Genomic DNA, 17,558 nt, shown 5'->3' with positions numbered 1-17,558 from the left:
ACTGGCTTACTCTGATGTAAACAAACCAGTAGTAGTTTCAGTTGATGCAATTTCCCATGCAATAGGAGCAGTAATTCTTAAAAATGGTAGATGAATAGCCTAAGCAACTAAGGCATTGACAGAACTGCAACAATGTTGTTTGCAAATTGAAAAAGAGACCTTAGCTGTGTAAAAATTTCATGAATACATTTATGGTAAGGATGTCACCATTGAAACAGATTATAAATTGTTAAAAGCAACAGTGAAAAAGCCATTAGTCTGCTCTGGCATGACTACAGAGGCTGCTTTTTGATGTGTTCCAGTATTCAACGTAAGATCATTTACAAACAGGGCAAAGATATACCCATTCTAGATGCTCTTAGTCACGACTGTATTAATGATTCTTTGGATATAGAAGTCGAATCTTTTGAAGTTGTTCTAGATTTTCTTTGTCCATTAATAAGTTTCTCAGACCTTTTTTGCAACTTTTAATAATGAAGAGTTACAGGAGCTAAAACATTTAATCCTCAAGGGTTGGTCCACAACAATTAAAGAAGTTCCTCAATGTTTGCAGAAGTATTGGAATTATAGAGAAGAGCTTACAGTATACAAAGATCTGCCATTCAAGACAGAATGTTTAATAGAGCCTAATACTTTAAAGCCAAAATATTTAAAATTAATCCACCAAGGTCATCTAGGAGTTAATCTGTTGCTACATCATGTCAGAAAGATTTTATTTTGGCATAAAATGATGTGTGATGTTGAAGTTTATGTATAAGATGTCCAATTTGCCAGCGAACAGCATGAGCTTTGAGTATAGAGCTGTTAATAATGAAACTGGTTTTTTGATTCCCTTGGCAAAGAGAAGCCACAGATCTAGGGTAGATGTACCAGTTTTGGCCAGTGTACCAGTTCTGGCCAGAAAACAAATTTAACTTAAAAATATAATCACACATATTCAAATCTGTCCAATGAAACAAACTTTTATTGTTAACTGTGTGAACAGTTAACAATAAAAGTTTGTTTCATTTGTGATTATATTTTTTAAGTTAAATTTGTTTTCTGGCCAGAACTAGTACTACACTGGCCAAAACTGGTACATCTACCCTATTTGAATTTTCTGGGGCCCAGTATTGTTTTATTGTTGACAGTTACTCAAGATAATTTGATTTAAAAAAAAATTAGATTATTCAACTTCTCAGTCAGTAATTACTTATTTGAAGGCTTTTTTCGCAACATACTGCATACTGTATGTACTGGAATTGGATAATGATCCACAATGTTCATCAGAAGCATTCCACAACTTTACAAAAAGTTGGAAAATTCAATATATCACATCAAGCCCTTATTATCTGAAATTGAATTGACTAATTGAATGCTATTTGCAAGTAACAAAGCTAATCTTGAGACATTGTGTTGTGGAACAGATGGATATATAACTGGCACTTTTGAACTGAAGGAATACTCCTTGAGGGAACCTTTCCTCTCCTGCCCAATGTCTTTTTAGATGACCTACTGTTGTATCCATTATCACAGTTGCCTAGAAAATCATCTGCATCTCTCCAAGTAATCAGAGAAAAGCAATGTGTGGCAGCCGCTACTTCTCTAATAAATGAATCTGCAAATATGATACAAGGCCAATCAGTTAGACTGAGGACTGCACCTAGAAATTGGGTTCCAGCTACAGTGTATAGCACTGTGAAGACCCTGCATTCTTATATAGTTAGAACTGGTGACAATGGAGCCTTTCATCACAATAGTGAATTTTTAATAATCAGAATAGAATAATTATATATTGGCAGAAAAAATAATGTTGCTAACATTTTGGAAAACAAGACATTCAAATAATTAAAGCTTTGAAATTTCTGTAATTCAAACTTTACTTGAACTCAACTCAGTCATGAAGTTTAATCATAAAAATGATAGAAAACAAATGTTTCTGATAATGAAAATAATACCATCCTTAAGATAAAGTGTATGACTTCTATTTTAATGCTAAAATAAAACAAAAACCATAAACCATTCTGCAACTTTGAGAAAACTGTTCATCTTCTGATAGAACAAATATACTCTGAAAACATTAATACAAACATCTCTAAGCCTGATAATTTTGTTTGTTTGTTTTTGTGTGTGTGTGTGTGTGTACGAGGGTAATCCCAAAAGTAAGGTCTTCTATTTTTTTAAATACAAAGAAACATTTATACAGAAATAAAGTTTGTCATTTTAAAGCTTGAACATTTATCTATTTTTCTACATATTGCCATTTCAGTCGATGCATTTTTGTATGTGCTGTAGCAGTTTTTGTATGCCTATGTCATACCTGCTTGCCGTCACATTGTGGGTCCCATCTTGTGCACACTTTCCGATATTGCAACTTTTTCATTAAAATCCTATGAATTGTGCTTGGGGAAAGCCCAAAAACCAAAATGCAGAGATCATCCAGAGTGATTTGCTGATCTTCACGCATGGTTTGCTCAACCTTTGCGACTGTCTCGTCGGAAATTGACTGTCTCCAGCTTCTTTCTTCGTCGTGAATTTCAGTATGATCAGTTGCAAACTCACTATACCACTTAAATGTTTTTGACATCTATGCACGACTCTCCACACATTTTCCATCAATTTGCAATGAATTTCAATTGATTTAACACAACATGGCGGTGAGCTGGTATGACATGGGCATACAAAAATTGTCACAGCGCATACAAAAATGCATTGACCGAAATGGCACTTATGTAGAAAAATAGATAAATGTTCAAGCTTTAAAATGATATAAACTTTATTTTTGTATAAATGTTTCTTTGTATTTAAAAATTAAGAGACCTTACTTTTGGGATTACCTTGTATGTATACACCCACACACACCCACACCATGCCAGCTGGATAAAGCAATAGTTGGCTGAGTGCTATAGTTGGAGTTATAAGCTGTGGGCATTGAGTTGTCCCTAATCGGTACTGTGTGTAACCAGTATGGTTATATCTAAATTAATAGTTCTAGAAGTGAAGATTAGATGGAAGTCTGGATAGCGTAACTGGCAATTTATCCACACAGTTAGCAGCAGTTGCAGGTTCAAGTCCTGCTCCGGGTCAATCCTTTTCTCCAGAACCATTTAAAATCAGAATTAAATTAATATTTATTAATTAATTTATTAATTTTAATAAGAGATTGTGCCTAACACCTACCTCCTAGTCCAAATTACTTAACATTTAATTATAACTATATTACATCTACTGTTAATATCTAATTCAGCAATCATTTGGCTTTGAAAATATTAATATTTAAAAAGTAAGACTTCTCATTTGTAGATGCAAATTCTATCTTATTTTGACACTTTGCAAATTATAGTGAAATATGAGTAGTTTATTTGTCAGATTGTACTTTTTTTAGATTATTTTATGTGGATGTTTATATTTGATAACTTTAAAAACCTGTAATTACATCCTTTATTTAAAAATCTGTTGTAAAATTTACAAAAAATAAATGTTTGTCCATTGCTAATCAACTACTGTTATTTTTTAATTGGCAGATAGTTGAAAATGTTAAAATGGAAGAAATACCAGAATGGTTTCATGGATGCAAACTCAATTATGCTGAAAATTTATTACAATTTAAGGATAATCGGATAGCATTATATTTAACAGGTAAATATGATATACTGTGTACTATTAAATATATTTTATATTTTCAGTTATTCAAAAGTCTTAAAGTAAATTTTCTTTGTTTTTTAAATTTTAATTTTCATTGAAGAGATTGTCTGTCCGTCTAATTATTTTAAAAAAATTTTACTACTTTCATTAATAGAATTCAATACAGAAAATAATAATTTTGTAAAAAATGATCTTTTCATTTCAAAATACAAAAGCTAATCTGAAGCTTAAATAAGTATATTTGGTTGTTGGATAGTATCCTACATTTGCTTAATCATTTTTAGATAACAATGTACTCTGCATAAGCTATTCATATTAATATCAATGTTGAATTCTTGTTGATTGTTGTATTAAAACCACTTTTTAACTCCTGTAATTCATATAAATTATTTTTATATTTAGATTACTTATTTTAAATTATTTTGTATAAATATAAAAAAATATATTAGTGTATTTAGATTGCAATCTGATTAGGTTACTATCTAAATACACAAATATCAAATAGTATTGTCAAAAATTTCTGAATTAAAATTGGATTAAATTATTATTCAATGATTGCAGAATTTAGTATTTTTTTACATTATTAAATTAAATTTTATATATAAATTTTTTAAGTTATTGTAATGAAAATCAATAGTCCAGAACAGAATTCAAATTCATATTATTAAATTAGGTGAGAATTGCATTTTTTTTAGGCCTTGTTAAATTATTTCAAAGTTATTAATATCAATAGATTAATTAAATATTATTAATATATAGCAGTATGTCTGTTTTATACTTGTCCATATTTTCTTACTGTTAAATAACTTAACACAATGTGAATAGAAAACTAATCCAAATTATAGTTTCGCATATCTAAAAGCCTTTTACCGGTGCACGTATCATCACTCTAAACCAATTAGTTACAAATGTTTTAGAACCTTAACGGTTCTTCTTCAGGTAACGATCCCCTAACGGAATGCGCTTTGATTCTAAGTTGTGAAGAAATACGATCCGGAATGTTGTCTCATCCTGATGACGTCAATCCTGACTTGCACGCTACGCTTGTCGTGCTCTAATTTATCGTTTTATCTAGTAGGGCCTGCCATGCTGTTGATAGAGTTATCTTGTCCTTGTAGTTAATGCAATTACCTTCATTAATAGTGTTAAGACATATGTAGATTGCCTCCAGTCATCTGAGGTGGTTAGTGCAGTGGGTGGTGTGAATGACCTTTGCCTGGGTGAAAATGGGTTCAATGTCAGGGTCCGATGAGTAAACGGCTGGAGCAATGTTGTTTCTTCCATGGTTAATATCAGCAATGTGCTCTTTGATACGCATTTCAAGGTGGCATTTGGTAGATCCTATGTATATCATGCTTCTGTTACACCTGTGATCCATAAAAGGGATGGTATAGATGCCGGGAAGCTTATTTCAGTCCGCTGTATCTTTTCCGTTCCTTAACAATTCAAAAAACGTTTGTAACTAATTGGTTTAGAGTGATGGTATGTGCACCAGTAAAAGGCTTTTAGATACACGAAACTGTACTGTTCTCCAGTGTAGATATTATAACATCTTTCAAATAATCCAAATTATACTAGTAATCAAACTAGACCACATTTAACTATTTCAAGTTAGACTGTGGCCAATTACCATAATTATACAGATATTATGTAATTTAGACTAAAGACAGGCAGTAATGCAATCATCTTGGCTGCATATTTCTTGCCTTTTTAGTCCAAATTAGTAAAGAATTTTTAGGTCATTAGTTAATCTGACTCTATCATTTGATTTAGTAACTTAATACAGTTTTAATCCCAAGATTTTTCATCAAATTTATTGTTACTTTTTGAATGATGCAAAAAATAATTTAGGATAATGTACAGATATGTTTTAATATATTAATTACTTTTTAAACTGATTTTTTTCCATTACACAATTCTTTCTTACATGAATACTTTATAAAACTACCGATTTTTAAAAATTTATAAAATTTATTTTGATGAATAGTTTTGCTAATACATCAAGTATAGAAATTTTAATTATAGATATTAAAACTTTATTGGAATTGATTTATAATATGTAATTTTGATAATTTTTATCAAATGTATGTATTTTAATTGTAATTTAATAATTTCAGGAGAGAGACAGAAAGAAGTAAAGACAGTTACTTATTTTGAATTAAACCAGAAAGTAGCTCTCTATGCTTCTGCTTTGAAGTGTCTTGGAATTAGAAAAGGAGATTGTGTTGTAGGTAAATACAAGGATTAATATATGTGTATATTTTTTTATTTATGTAATTTTTGATAATATAAGAGTTTTTCTTTTTAACTTTTTGAAAAGTTTTTTTTTTTAAATTTGTAGAACTTAACATACAGGGTCTACTGTCAAAGATATTGGCTTGCCTGCTTTCCATTGTTCAAACACTGATATATCTGCTGTTTTTTGTTCTACACACACTGTTCCAACACCTTTTTTTGTTCTGTTTTTTTTTATCAAACATAATCATGTGACATTGTGAATTCCTTGTGTTTATGTCAGAAATTTTCAAATTACTGTTAGGTTAACTGTAACCATGACATGTTCTACCCCTGCTTGTGTATTGCAAGCACGTGTTACTCTGAAAAAGTTTCAACAGATTTCTTACTTTCCACATTCCAAAGATTGGTATTAGTTGGTCAACTTACTTTATAACCATTCTGTATATACAAACTTTCTCTGAAACTATTTCTTTCTAGTAATCTTTGATATTGTAACTTGTTTGTTGTTTTAAGTATTTTGATCTATTTAAAATTTTTCAAATGTAATTAAAATATTTCTCAGATATATATATAAATTTTTTTTATAACTCTGAAGTTTTTATATAATGATGATCTTTGGAATATAATCATTTACAATGTATATCAATTCTTTTTCTTATTATTGATGTTTCAATGCTTGTATTAAAAGATACAGCTGTTATACTGCTGATGAGAACAACAAGTCAAAGTTCATCATATATATCTCTGAAAACAATTTACAGTGCCATCAATATGTAACCAATATGTGGAAGTATTAATAACTCAGGGTTAAGAGTTAGTTAGAGGTTAACCAATTTGTTTTTTTTATCAACATTTTTTACTTTTAATACATTGGGTGGTTATAAAATAAGTAGCTTTATTTGCAACTGTCAGTAGCCTGAAGGAATAACTCAAATGAAACCAAAATTAGTACACTTACTATTTAACAACAGAGAAGAAAAATGGAACAAGAAAAAAGTAGTTTACTGTGCCCTTTATAGGCATTTTTTTAAAGTTTGAAATGTAATGTGTAATACAAGAAGAAATAATTAAGATGTGTGTAAATTGATGGCTTATTTATTGGAAAATGTCAGTTAATGTGCTGTCACATGGCATTGATGATTCAATTCAGGTTCCACAATATCCTTGGATAACATTTATATCTAATCCTTAAAAATAGGCTATACTGATTTTGAAACTATCAGTAAATTTTTTTAAAGCATTGTATATCTAATTTTTAAAATGGGGGGGGAAATACAATATGTAGTAATCAGATAAAGTATATACTATATATATAGATTTTATATTTTGATATTTTAAAATGTCATTTTTTTTTCTAAACTTTAAGTTTTAAATATATTATTTCTCACTTCATTTTATCTTAAATGAAATTCTTTGTATAACAAGTACAAATGCTATTCAAAATATAATTTAAAATAATTTAGACAATCTCTATATATTTGTCAGTATAAATAAATATTTAATTTATTCTGTAGAGATCTATAAACATTTCTTCATTTTTAATAGAGATATCAAAACTAAAAGAAACCTTAAATTCAGTATTGAATAAACCAAATTTATGAGAGAAGAAATGTTTTCAACCTTTTTCAAAAGGTCATCTTCAGGTTCTAAAGATGGGATATAAATTGAATTTGATTTGAATTCCAATAGAATATAATTTGTGCTTAAATAATCATCAGAAATATACTAGAAAATATTAAAGTCAATTTTTATGTTAAAAAGTTTTTAAAGAATCTTCACTTAATACAAAGTTATTTATAAATTTCTGACAAATTTGTGTTACAGAAATGTTTACAACTTATTCATTCATTATTTATTAGTTTGGCAATGGTGTATATATATAAGCCCTCTTTAATAACCTTGTTTTACTTCTTGAAAGCCATTATAAATCAAACTCTAATTTCTCATAGATTTTTCACCAGTGGCTGAATAGATAAAACCATTGAACACTGATAGTTTATTGCAGATTCACACTTTACAATTGGGCTGGCCACATCAAATTTGTGATGGAGTATAAGTAGCCCTTTGTTTAGGTTACTTTTCTACTTCAAAATAATCATGCAGAATCATTTACTTGATTTAATCTCTAGGGCTGACTTTCTAGACTCTCACATGCATGTCTGCTTCAAATAGTTCTGCATCAAATAGTTATGCACTGCCTTTGCATTTTTTGTGGTAATTAATGGATTGTCAACCACTTGTTTTCAAATCATGTGACTTCTTGTGAAAATTTGTGAACAGTTTTGGACCATTTTGCATGATAAAGTAGAATTTCCAAACACATTTTTTATAAAGAATTACATTCTTCAGCATTCATGTCCTTTTTGAAATTTCTAAAAATCATGACTTCAAAATTGCCTTAAAGTTCATGCTTGCAGTGAAAATGATTGTAAGACGTTACCAATTGGCACCCCTTCTTGCTATTGTAGATGTCACATGATACGTCATGTGATATTACAGTGGCAAGAAGGGTTCTTCTATTTAGCAAAAAGTCACTCTTTTGTACTGTCGTTGGGCTACAATTTGAAAAAGTTGTAGGCCTATAAATTCCCACTGTTATCAGTCTGTCTGCCTGTCTGTCTTTCGTTATCTTGAATCGAGTTAGGTAGATAAAATCTGAGACCAGATATGGAAATCTTATGGACAGGTGGTCCTAATTGACTATACATGAACTTCCAATGCAAAGCAAAAGCCATGTTATTTTAATTCAAAAATTTCTGCTGTAAAGATTTAGACGATGACATTGCTAATAGGAAATGTATTATGTACAGGGGCAAGACACTACTAATTTGAGGTGGAGAACATATATTTTAAATTAAATAAATTGTAATTTTTAATCACATTTTTTAAAACTTGCATTGTGACAATATCACAATAAATAATTGCTCATTGTTTTTAAAGTACTGCAACTGTTTGGGAAATAAGCTGCTAAAAATTTTGGTATGTCCTACATGTGATGTGTACAATTATAAATTATAAAGAGAATCTTTCATTATTTACATTTTAATTGTTTTTAATAAATATTACTATTTATTTGTTTGGAATAATATATAATTTAACATTTTATTTTATATAAGGGTATCTGCCAAATGGCGAAGAAGCTGTTGAGGCAATGTTAGCTGCATCCAGTATAGGTGCTATATGGAGTTCAACTTCTCCTGATTTTGGAATTTCTGTAAATATTGTTTATAAATTTTATTTAAAACTTTATTTTTAATATTTTTTCATAAAAATAAATATTATTGTATAGTAGTTATTGGTTACAAAGAAATGTAGGTTTAAGAATATGAACAAACTTTTAGTTTTTTTGGTATCAATTAGCAGTTTTCACAATGTTTTCAACATACACAATATGTTATCACCAGGTAATGCAAAAAAAACAATGAAAAGAATGTGTTCATGTGCAAAGTGAAAATAAGTAATGACAAAATTTACATAAAATAAACATTAAAAAAGTTTTAAAACCAACTGGCACATGTAGATAATGAATAATAAACAAAGGCAAAAAGTTGTATTAAAGAAGTTAAACTTTTAAAGATGTAATTATTAAAACTTTTATAGTAACTGCAACCTTTGTGTAATTTTTTAAAGTCCAAAAAATTGAAGTTGCAAAGTGATAAATTGGGACTGTAAGTTGGATACTACAGAACTTTCCATCTAAAGCAATGTGGCCTTCTAATTACATTGTTTTGAAGCATCCATGATTTTGGATCTTTTTCTAAGAAAGATTTTTAAAGATTGCAGATTTCAGTCTGACAGTGAAGTCCAAGCAGCTGTACAACTGTAACTAAATGATTCATCCAGTAGCCTTCTTTTTTCTACATGAAAGATATACACAAATTTTTACCATACTGGGACACATGTATAATGTGGTGGAATAGGTGATTTCCTATAGAAGCATAATGCAAATTTGTCATTATGCCGTCTATACTGTAATCCTGTTATGGTGACCAGTGATACCATATGTTTTTATGGCTCAGTTTATGCTTTATTTGAACAACCCTATATGCATGCATTTTGGTAATATAAAAAAATTCAGGACAGTTGAGAACTTTATGGGGCCTGGGATAGAGCAGACCCACTTTTTCCATGTTCTTTTTGAACAAATGAAATACCTGTACTTAGAAAATCTCTTTAGTAATAAAAAAGTCTCACAGATTTTATTTCCTGTTGGTAAAAAATATTATTTTTATGGGAGTATAAACCATTGTGGGCCAGGAAAAATCCCCAGTCCCTCCTCTTGATGGTCCTGAATATGAGTCCAATATAATCTAAAATATGAAAAGCATATTTTATTATTTTTAATGAATAATTATACAATTAATCTGTGATAGATTGATTTTATTTTTTTTTTTCATTTATCAAAATTCTTAATGTGTGTATGAAAAATTTGTTAATGTAGTTGAGATGTTTTTATAAGCATACTTATGACAATTTAATGAATTAACTTTTAAAAATGAATTTTTTTTTATTTTCAGAGTGTTTTAGACAGATTTCGGCAAATACAGCCTAAAGTCATCTTTTCTGTGGATAAAGTTGTGTACAACAGAAAAGTACATAACCACTTGGAAAAATTACACGAAGTTGTTTTAGGTAGAAATGAACATTATTTATAAAATCAAAGTTTGTTTACATTAATACTATAATGAAATGTTATATAAGGCTATCTATTTGGTTTTCTGTTTTCCTATAGGTCTCCCATTATTAAAAAAAGTGGTTATTGCTCCTTTTGATATTCAAAATAAAAATGAAATAGCAAAAATTCCAAAAAGGTAATGAAGTTTTTAATTCATATTTGATGATGTATAAGACAACACTACATCAAATTAACAATAAGATGAAAACTACTGTTTCTGATGATGTTTAATTTATAATTTGTTTTTTAATCTTGCAATTAATTAAAAATATAATATTTTTAATTTAGAACAATTTTCTTGTTAATACTTGTACATAACATTATGCATCATTGTGTATTTTGTTTACATTACAATTTCTCATTTAGAGAATCATTTAAGTTAATTACCTAATCTTTCCACTTGTGGGCTTTTTTATGTCTGTTGTTGTGGGTTTGGCCTAGCTCCCAATTATGTAGTGATGGATAGGGCAGACAAATTGCCTAAATACATCACACATTACAATTCCAACAAACATCTTGATATTATTTACTAATGTTTTCAGACATACAAGTATTCAATGTCCTACTTCAGGCACTCTCAAATCAAGAAACAAAAATAGAATGTACATTCCCTGTATTTAAATTTAAAATTTGAGCAATCTATAGCTTTAAACAGAAATTAGAAAATTTTAAATTATCTATTGCAAAATATGTTGAAATAGAATGTATATTTTATGAATTTTTCTTTAAGTGTGTAGAATGTGTGTTTTATTTTGGTTTTTGATGTGAGATTGCCTGAAGAAGTATATTGAATATGTCTAAAAATATTAATAAATGCATTAAAATGTTTGCTAAAGTTGTAAGGTATAGATGTATTTAGTCAAATTGTCTGAAAATTTGAGGATGTATCCTGGATTCCAACTCAGGTTGCCATTGCAGTAAGTTAATACTTTTTTACTAGATTGTGTATTTGACTGTCCATAGATTATAATTAAATAATTTTTTGAAACTATTTTAATTAATTGTCATCGGAATTGGTTGAAGAGATGTCTGTAAAAGTTTAGTGTTGAGTTTTTTTTTTCTTAACAAGATACATTTATAATAGATAACTCATAAACTTTTTTTTAGAGTTTTTATTAAAGCTTAATTTTATAAACTTTGTGCTTCCTTTTTCCCCTAAACAAAAAAAAAAGGTATAATTTCAACTTTTTAAAATAGCTTTGATAAATCTCTATTGGACTAAATTATTAAGCTGTAGCATATCATTTGGAAACTAATGTATTAGGCGTAGGTTGTTATTTAAACCGTTTTGATAAATAGGACTAAAGAGCTTTTTCATTATTTGATAAAAAAAAAAAATAACACCAAGTTGGTTATAGAAGCCATTTATTAGTTGGAATTAAACAATTTATATTTTTAAACCACTAAAAATGAAATGTTGGAAAAAGAGAGAAGCATTTTTCATTAGAATCCATTTGCATTTGTTATTTTTTAAAATTGATAAATTTAATTTGTATACTAGTACTTTTTATATATTAACAGGACTTATTATACTGGAAAATATGGATGCAGATATTTAGTCTTACAGATCAAAAATAATGTTTTTTATTTAGTTCACCTGAACACATACACTTTAAACATGTGTTTCGGACTTGTTCGTTCCTCCTCAGAAGGCCTTTAAACGACACTTTATACCAAGAAATGTTGTATTGTTAATTGTAGAATTATAACTAAAATCAATTAAAACACAATCATTTCCCGACAATAAATTAAAAATTCTTACAAATTTTGTATTTCCGAACTTCTTTACATTTCCAATTAAAACTAGGATCCACAGCAACCATACAATTTGACGCATTCCTAATTTTTGTACATTAAAATCAGTTAAAAACTATAAATTTAATTTTTATCTGAAATATTTTTACTTTAATTGACTTACTTCTTTTTGTTTATTATTTTCTACTTAATTTCTATTTTAATTCTTTCCCATCTCTTCTTTTATACTTCTTCCTCCCCCCCCTTTTATAATGCTTATCCATGATTGGTGGATCTCTCTACCGTTGTTGTTGTTCATTTTATTATTTTGCCTAATTATATTTAAATGCACATACAGTTGTCTTTCTTTTATAATTGTTTTTTTCCTTTTTTCTGATTTTTTTACTGTATTTAGATCAATTTTGCAACCTTCTGTATTACAATGTTCAGCCACTGCTGAATTTGCATATTATCCTTTGATTGCTCTGATATGTTCACTTAATCTTATTTTTAATTTTCTTTTTGTTTGTCCTATATATGTTTTCGTGTTTCCTGTTAATATATAAAAAGTACTAGTATACAAATTAAATTTAAATTAAGATAGAAAGGACACAAAGGCATAATAATTAAATGAGACATTTTAGTTTAAATATCAAAAAATATTTAATTTCAGCTAATAAGACTTATAACCTATTTAACATTTTGTTTTTGTCAGTTCATGACAAAAACTTATTACATATTATATATACTCTGGTGGACAAAACTTAAGGACAGATGCTATTTTTAATGATTACAATTAGAAATTGAACTGCAGCAGCCTATTGAAATAAATTTGAAATCATGATGTACTCTGTTATGTAAAACTTATGCAAATGTTTGAATTTTGCATGTATTGGTCATGTGACAATATAGATAAGAGATTTCAAACAATCTGCACGTGCAGTCAGTTTTTGTTGGATGTGAAATTCAAAAGGGAAGGAGCGAAGTTACAATAATGAAATTCTGGACATGTCTTCTAGTCATCATTTAGATGATTTTACTTGTGGAAGAATAATCAAGAAGCTGGAAGAAGGGCAGCAAATAACAGATGTTGCCCATGAATTTAACATCGCACACAGTATCATTGCTAGGCTATGGGCAGCATTCCAAACTAGTGGAATGTGCAGCAGGCTCAAGAGGAAAGGTTGTCCTAGCAATAGGATACTTCAAGAAGATCAGTATATTGTTCTTTCAGCAAAAAGGAACAGATGCAGCACAGCTGGTGAACTGGCAAGTTATTTACAGGCAGTCGCAGGAACCAAGATATCCTGTAAAACTGTTGCAAGACGTTTTCAAAAGAAAGGACTAAACACCCGAAGACCTGTTGTGTGTGTTCCACTATTGAGAGTTCACCAAAGCGCCCATTTGCAATGGTGTTGTCTGCATCACAATTGCACTAATGATGATGTGACTGGACTACCATGCTCTTCTCAGATGAGAATAGATTCAGTTATAGTCTGATTCTAGACAGCAACTGATATAGCATGAGGTTAGCAGTGCTTATCCTCCCAAAAATATTCGGGAAACGGATCAATATCAAACTTGCAGTATCATGGTGTGAGCAGGCATCATGGTCAATGTCTGTATGGACCTGTATGTGCTTTACTGAGGAATCATGACCAGCCAATGGTACATAGATAAAGTTCTGTTCTTACATGTTTGATTTTTTTCGAGGTGCTATCAGTGAAAAGTTTTATTTTATGGATGATAATATGCCTTGTCATTGTACATAGGCTGTAGATGAGTGTCTTGACAGTGAGGATATTCATCGCATAGTCTGGCTGACCTGAATCCAATTGAAAATGTATAGGATGACTTGGGGAGATGTATTGTTAGTCGACAATATCCACCAACAAACAAGGAGACCCTCGTCCGTACAGTGAAAGAGGAGTGGGACAACTTGCCTCAACAGCTCCCGGATCCTGTTGTTCTGAGTATGCCACATCATGTACAAAGTTGCATCGCACTTCACGGTGGCACATATCCCTTACTACAAACAATCCTGAGTGTCATGTTAGTAAGTATTGTGCATTTTTTGTAAAACCATGTCTTTGGACAATATGCACCTTTTTACAAAACACCCTTTTTTGACATCCTGTGTACTTCCTTTGAACATAATTATTATATTAAATCATGTTGAATATGCTGTCAATACTATTGGTCTAAAACCATATGTAGTTTTTCATATATGTGTCCATTTCTTCTTCATCCTTAAGTTTTGCCCACCAGTGTATGTATAAAATATGATAAAATATAAAAAATATTTAATAATCTTCATGAATAAAAAAACATGTCAGCAAATTTTTAATTTCTTAAACCAAAAATTATATTATTATTACAATACTTGTTTGTAATATTTTTAATGCATAGCCTTAAATATGTAAATGTAATTAAATCAAATGACTAATACTTGGAAACTACCAAATATATTTTAGCATAGTTTATAATTTATTTATTGTCATATGTATTAACTGGTTTTTGTAGTTTGCTTGCTTCTCTTCAAGTGTTTGAAGGCACCTATAACCCATCTTCAGAGATACTATTCTACCAGTAAATGTCAGAGATACTATGCAGCTCACTTGCTTGATATAACAAGAATATACAGTCCATATCCAAATCCTTCTGTATCAACAGTTCTGAAAGTGAGAAGTTTTAAAAAAAGGACAATCAGAACTATTGGTACAGAATAAGGATGGGACAATTGTCAAGTTAGCTTATTAATCAGGATTGTATAATTCTCTAATCATGCAATTAATTGTTAACTGTTTTAAGCTATTCTTTAAAATTTTATTAAATTTTAAAGAATAGCTTAAAACAGTTTAACTTAATTTAACTTACTTTTTAATGTGGATTATATACTTTCTTGGTAATTTTATACTGATGCCATTTTGAGTAAATATTTCTGGGGGGAATGTTTTTTTCCATTATCAAATGATAAATTAATTGATTTTATGTCACAATTGCTTCCTTTTTAAGTGCAAGGTAGTTAACAAAACACTATTAAATAATTGACAATGTAATAATGATCTACCTGTTTAAGAGCAAAAAGTTTTTTTAAAAAATAGACAGATGTACTGAAAATCAGTCAGATGTGATAATTGGCTATGAATGAGATTGAAATTTATTTCTTAAAATAAATATTTCTAAAAATTTATTTAAAACTAGAACATTTTCAGTTTGAAAACACATATACAAAAAGCTAGTACTTGCTAACCGAAGATGTGTCAAGATTATCCTGAATTATTAATAAAATTATCATTTCTTTAAACATCATTAATTTTTTAATGTTAATTTAATAAGTTTAAATTTTAAAAAGTAGTATTTTTTCAATGGAATGATTATTTACTAGTTATTCCAATTATTAGAGAATTAATTATCACTTGAGAATTAATCAGTGGAGGAGCCAATCACTGATTAACAATTGGCAAATGAAGCCTGTGGAATAAGAAGAGGAAGTAACTTTTGAAAACACTAAATATTTATTAACTGCATAATAATGGAATTAAACATTCAGTGTTAAAATGACTCTTGGTTATGATTTGTTTAAAAATTATCTCAAATATGCAGTAGGCTAGAATTGAAGTTGTAAATTTTCATTATTTCAGAATATCAAACTTCAAATAATTATGGAATCTAAGCAAATGTTTTCTTTCCTATACAAATATACATTATAAAAATATGGAAAATACATTAATTTTTTAAAATTTTTGTTATTTAATTTTAAATATATAAAATAACTTTGAAATACATTATTGAATTATGACAAAATTTTTGTTATTATATTAGTTGTTTCCTGGATGAATTTCTTGAAACAGGCAAAGATGAAAAAGGAAATGTGCCAGAATTAGAATTTGTACAGCTTCCTTTTAATCATCCTCTCTTCATTTTGTATTCTTCAGGTACAACTGGAGTACCAAAATGTATTGTACATTCTTCTGGTGTAAGTAAATTACTTTCTATTAACTGTAAATTTATAATTAATAAAAAGTTTTTAATATCTTTTTTTTTTTTTTTTGTTGTTATAAAATATATATAATTAGAATTTTTGAAAGTAAATGATCTTCAATATGAATTAACATTACAATTACATTTTACTAATATTTTACATATGCTCAAAAATCATCAATTTATTATAATTTACTAATAATTTTTATACTTTCTTTTATTCATTAACAGTTATACTTGTAATATACACATGTAAAAGTATAGGAGAAAATACAATTTTCCAGTGAAGTAGGTTTTATTTTCCTGTTATATTTTCTCTGTGTTCTTTATGAATAAAGAACATATTTTTCTTTGAAAAGTTATTTCACTTATAATAATTGCATATTAAAAATTTTTGTCAAGATATTTAATATTTAATAACAGAATATTTTAATTGAAGACTTAAAGGATTTAGGTTATTTTTAAAGAAATAAACATCTTTGATTAGAATTCAAATATGCAATTGAGTTTGAATAGAATGTTAGAATGCTTGTTTTTTTTTTCTGTCATAAATATTTTAGGTTTATAATTGCCTATATTCAGTCCTGTAGCCAGGAATAAATTATTGGGGACTACAAGGGTAAACAGAAAGAATTCTGACTGATAATTTTTTTTCTTTTCCAGCCATTACTAGGCTTATTAGCTACAGTCCAAGTGTATATGCCTTTTTGCATGCTGCTGACTAAGCTGAAGGACTTAGCTATCTCTGTAACTATGATTTCTGCCTCCACTTAGTTCTATTTCTTTCTCTGCTTCTTTGCAATATTTATCTACCTTAATCAGTAATTGATTCCAATCCTGTAGTAATGTTCACAATAACACCAGTTGGATTGACAAAACACAACGTTTATATTGACAAGACAAACATACAAAATAAATACAAAATAACGTTTACAACTACCTCGTATTTTATGGACTATAAGACACTACAGACTATAAGATGCACCTGAATTTTGGAGGCAATTTTTCGAAGAAAAAAGTGCGTCTTATAGTCCATAAAATACGGTAAGTATTCACAAAACACCAATCTAAATTAAACACTAAATTAAATCACAAAACACCAATCTTAAGTTACAACCAACTATGTTCCGTACAAGTTCGTCAGAAGGACACCTTACGACCTTCATTAACAGACTTAGTACTCGCGGCACCTCTGAGTCAGGAAAAGTTTGTGATAGTCCAACGGGAGTCCACTTACACCCGGTTTCCGCAAGTCCCAAAGAGAGAGATAACGAGATCCCCTTTTCCCACCGAAAACTGCTTC

At 29.0% G+C, this 17,558-nt stretch overlaps 1 protein-coding gene across 2 annotated transcripts in view; it reads left to right on the top strand.

Annotated features, from left to right (window-relative positions):
• The window catches only part of LOC136985711 (acetoacetyl-CoA synthetase-like), a 46,517-nt gene that overhangs the window by 17,416 nt on the left and 11,543 nt on the right, over positions 1 to 17,558 (top strand). For both annotated transcript variants that reach the window (XM_067283049.1, XM_067283048.1), the window contains exons 4-9: positions 3,504 to 3,618; positions 5,742 to 5,855; positions 8,979 to 9,076; positions 10,380 to 10,494; positions 10,595 to 10,673; positions 16,097 to 16,250. In XM_067283049.1, coding sequence (XP_067139150.1) covers positions 3,504 to 3,618; positions 5,742 to 5,855; positions 8,979 to 9,076; positions 10,380 to 10,494; positions 10,595 to 10,673; positions 16,097 to 16,250 — 675 coding nt within the window. The remainder of the gene's footprint in view (positions 1 to 3,503; positions 3,619 to 5,741; positions 5,856 to 8,978; positions 9,077 to 10,379; positions 10,495 to 10,594; positions 10,674 to 16,096; positions 16,251 to 17,558) is intronic.

Source organism: Centruroides vittatus, unplaced genomic scaffold, assembly GCF_030686945.1.
Source record: "Centruroides vittatus isolate TY-2023 unplaced genomic scaffold, ASM3068694v2 contig_975, whole genome shotgun sequence".
In the NCBI taxonomy this organism is placed as follows: domain Eukaryota; kingdom Metazoa; phylum Arthropoda; class Arachnida; order Scorpiones; family Buthidae; genus Centruroides; species Centruroides vittatus.
Note: the sequence above shows the minus strand (reverse complement) of the source record. Positions and strands in the feature narration are given on the sequence as shown.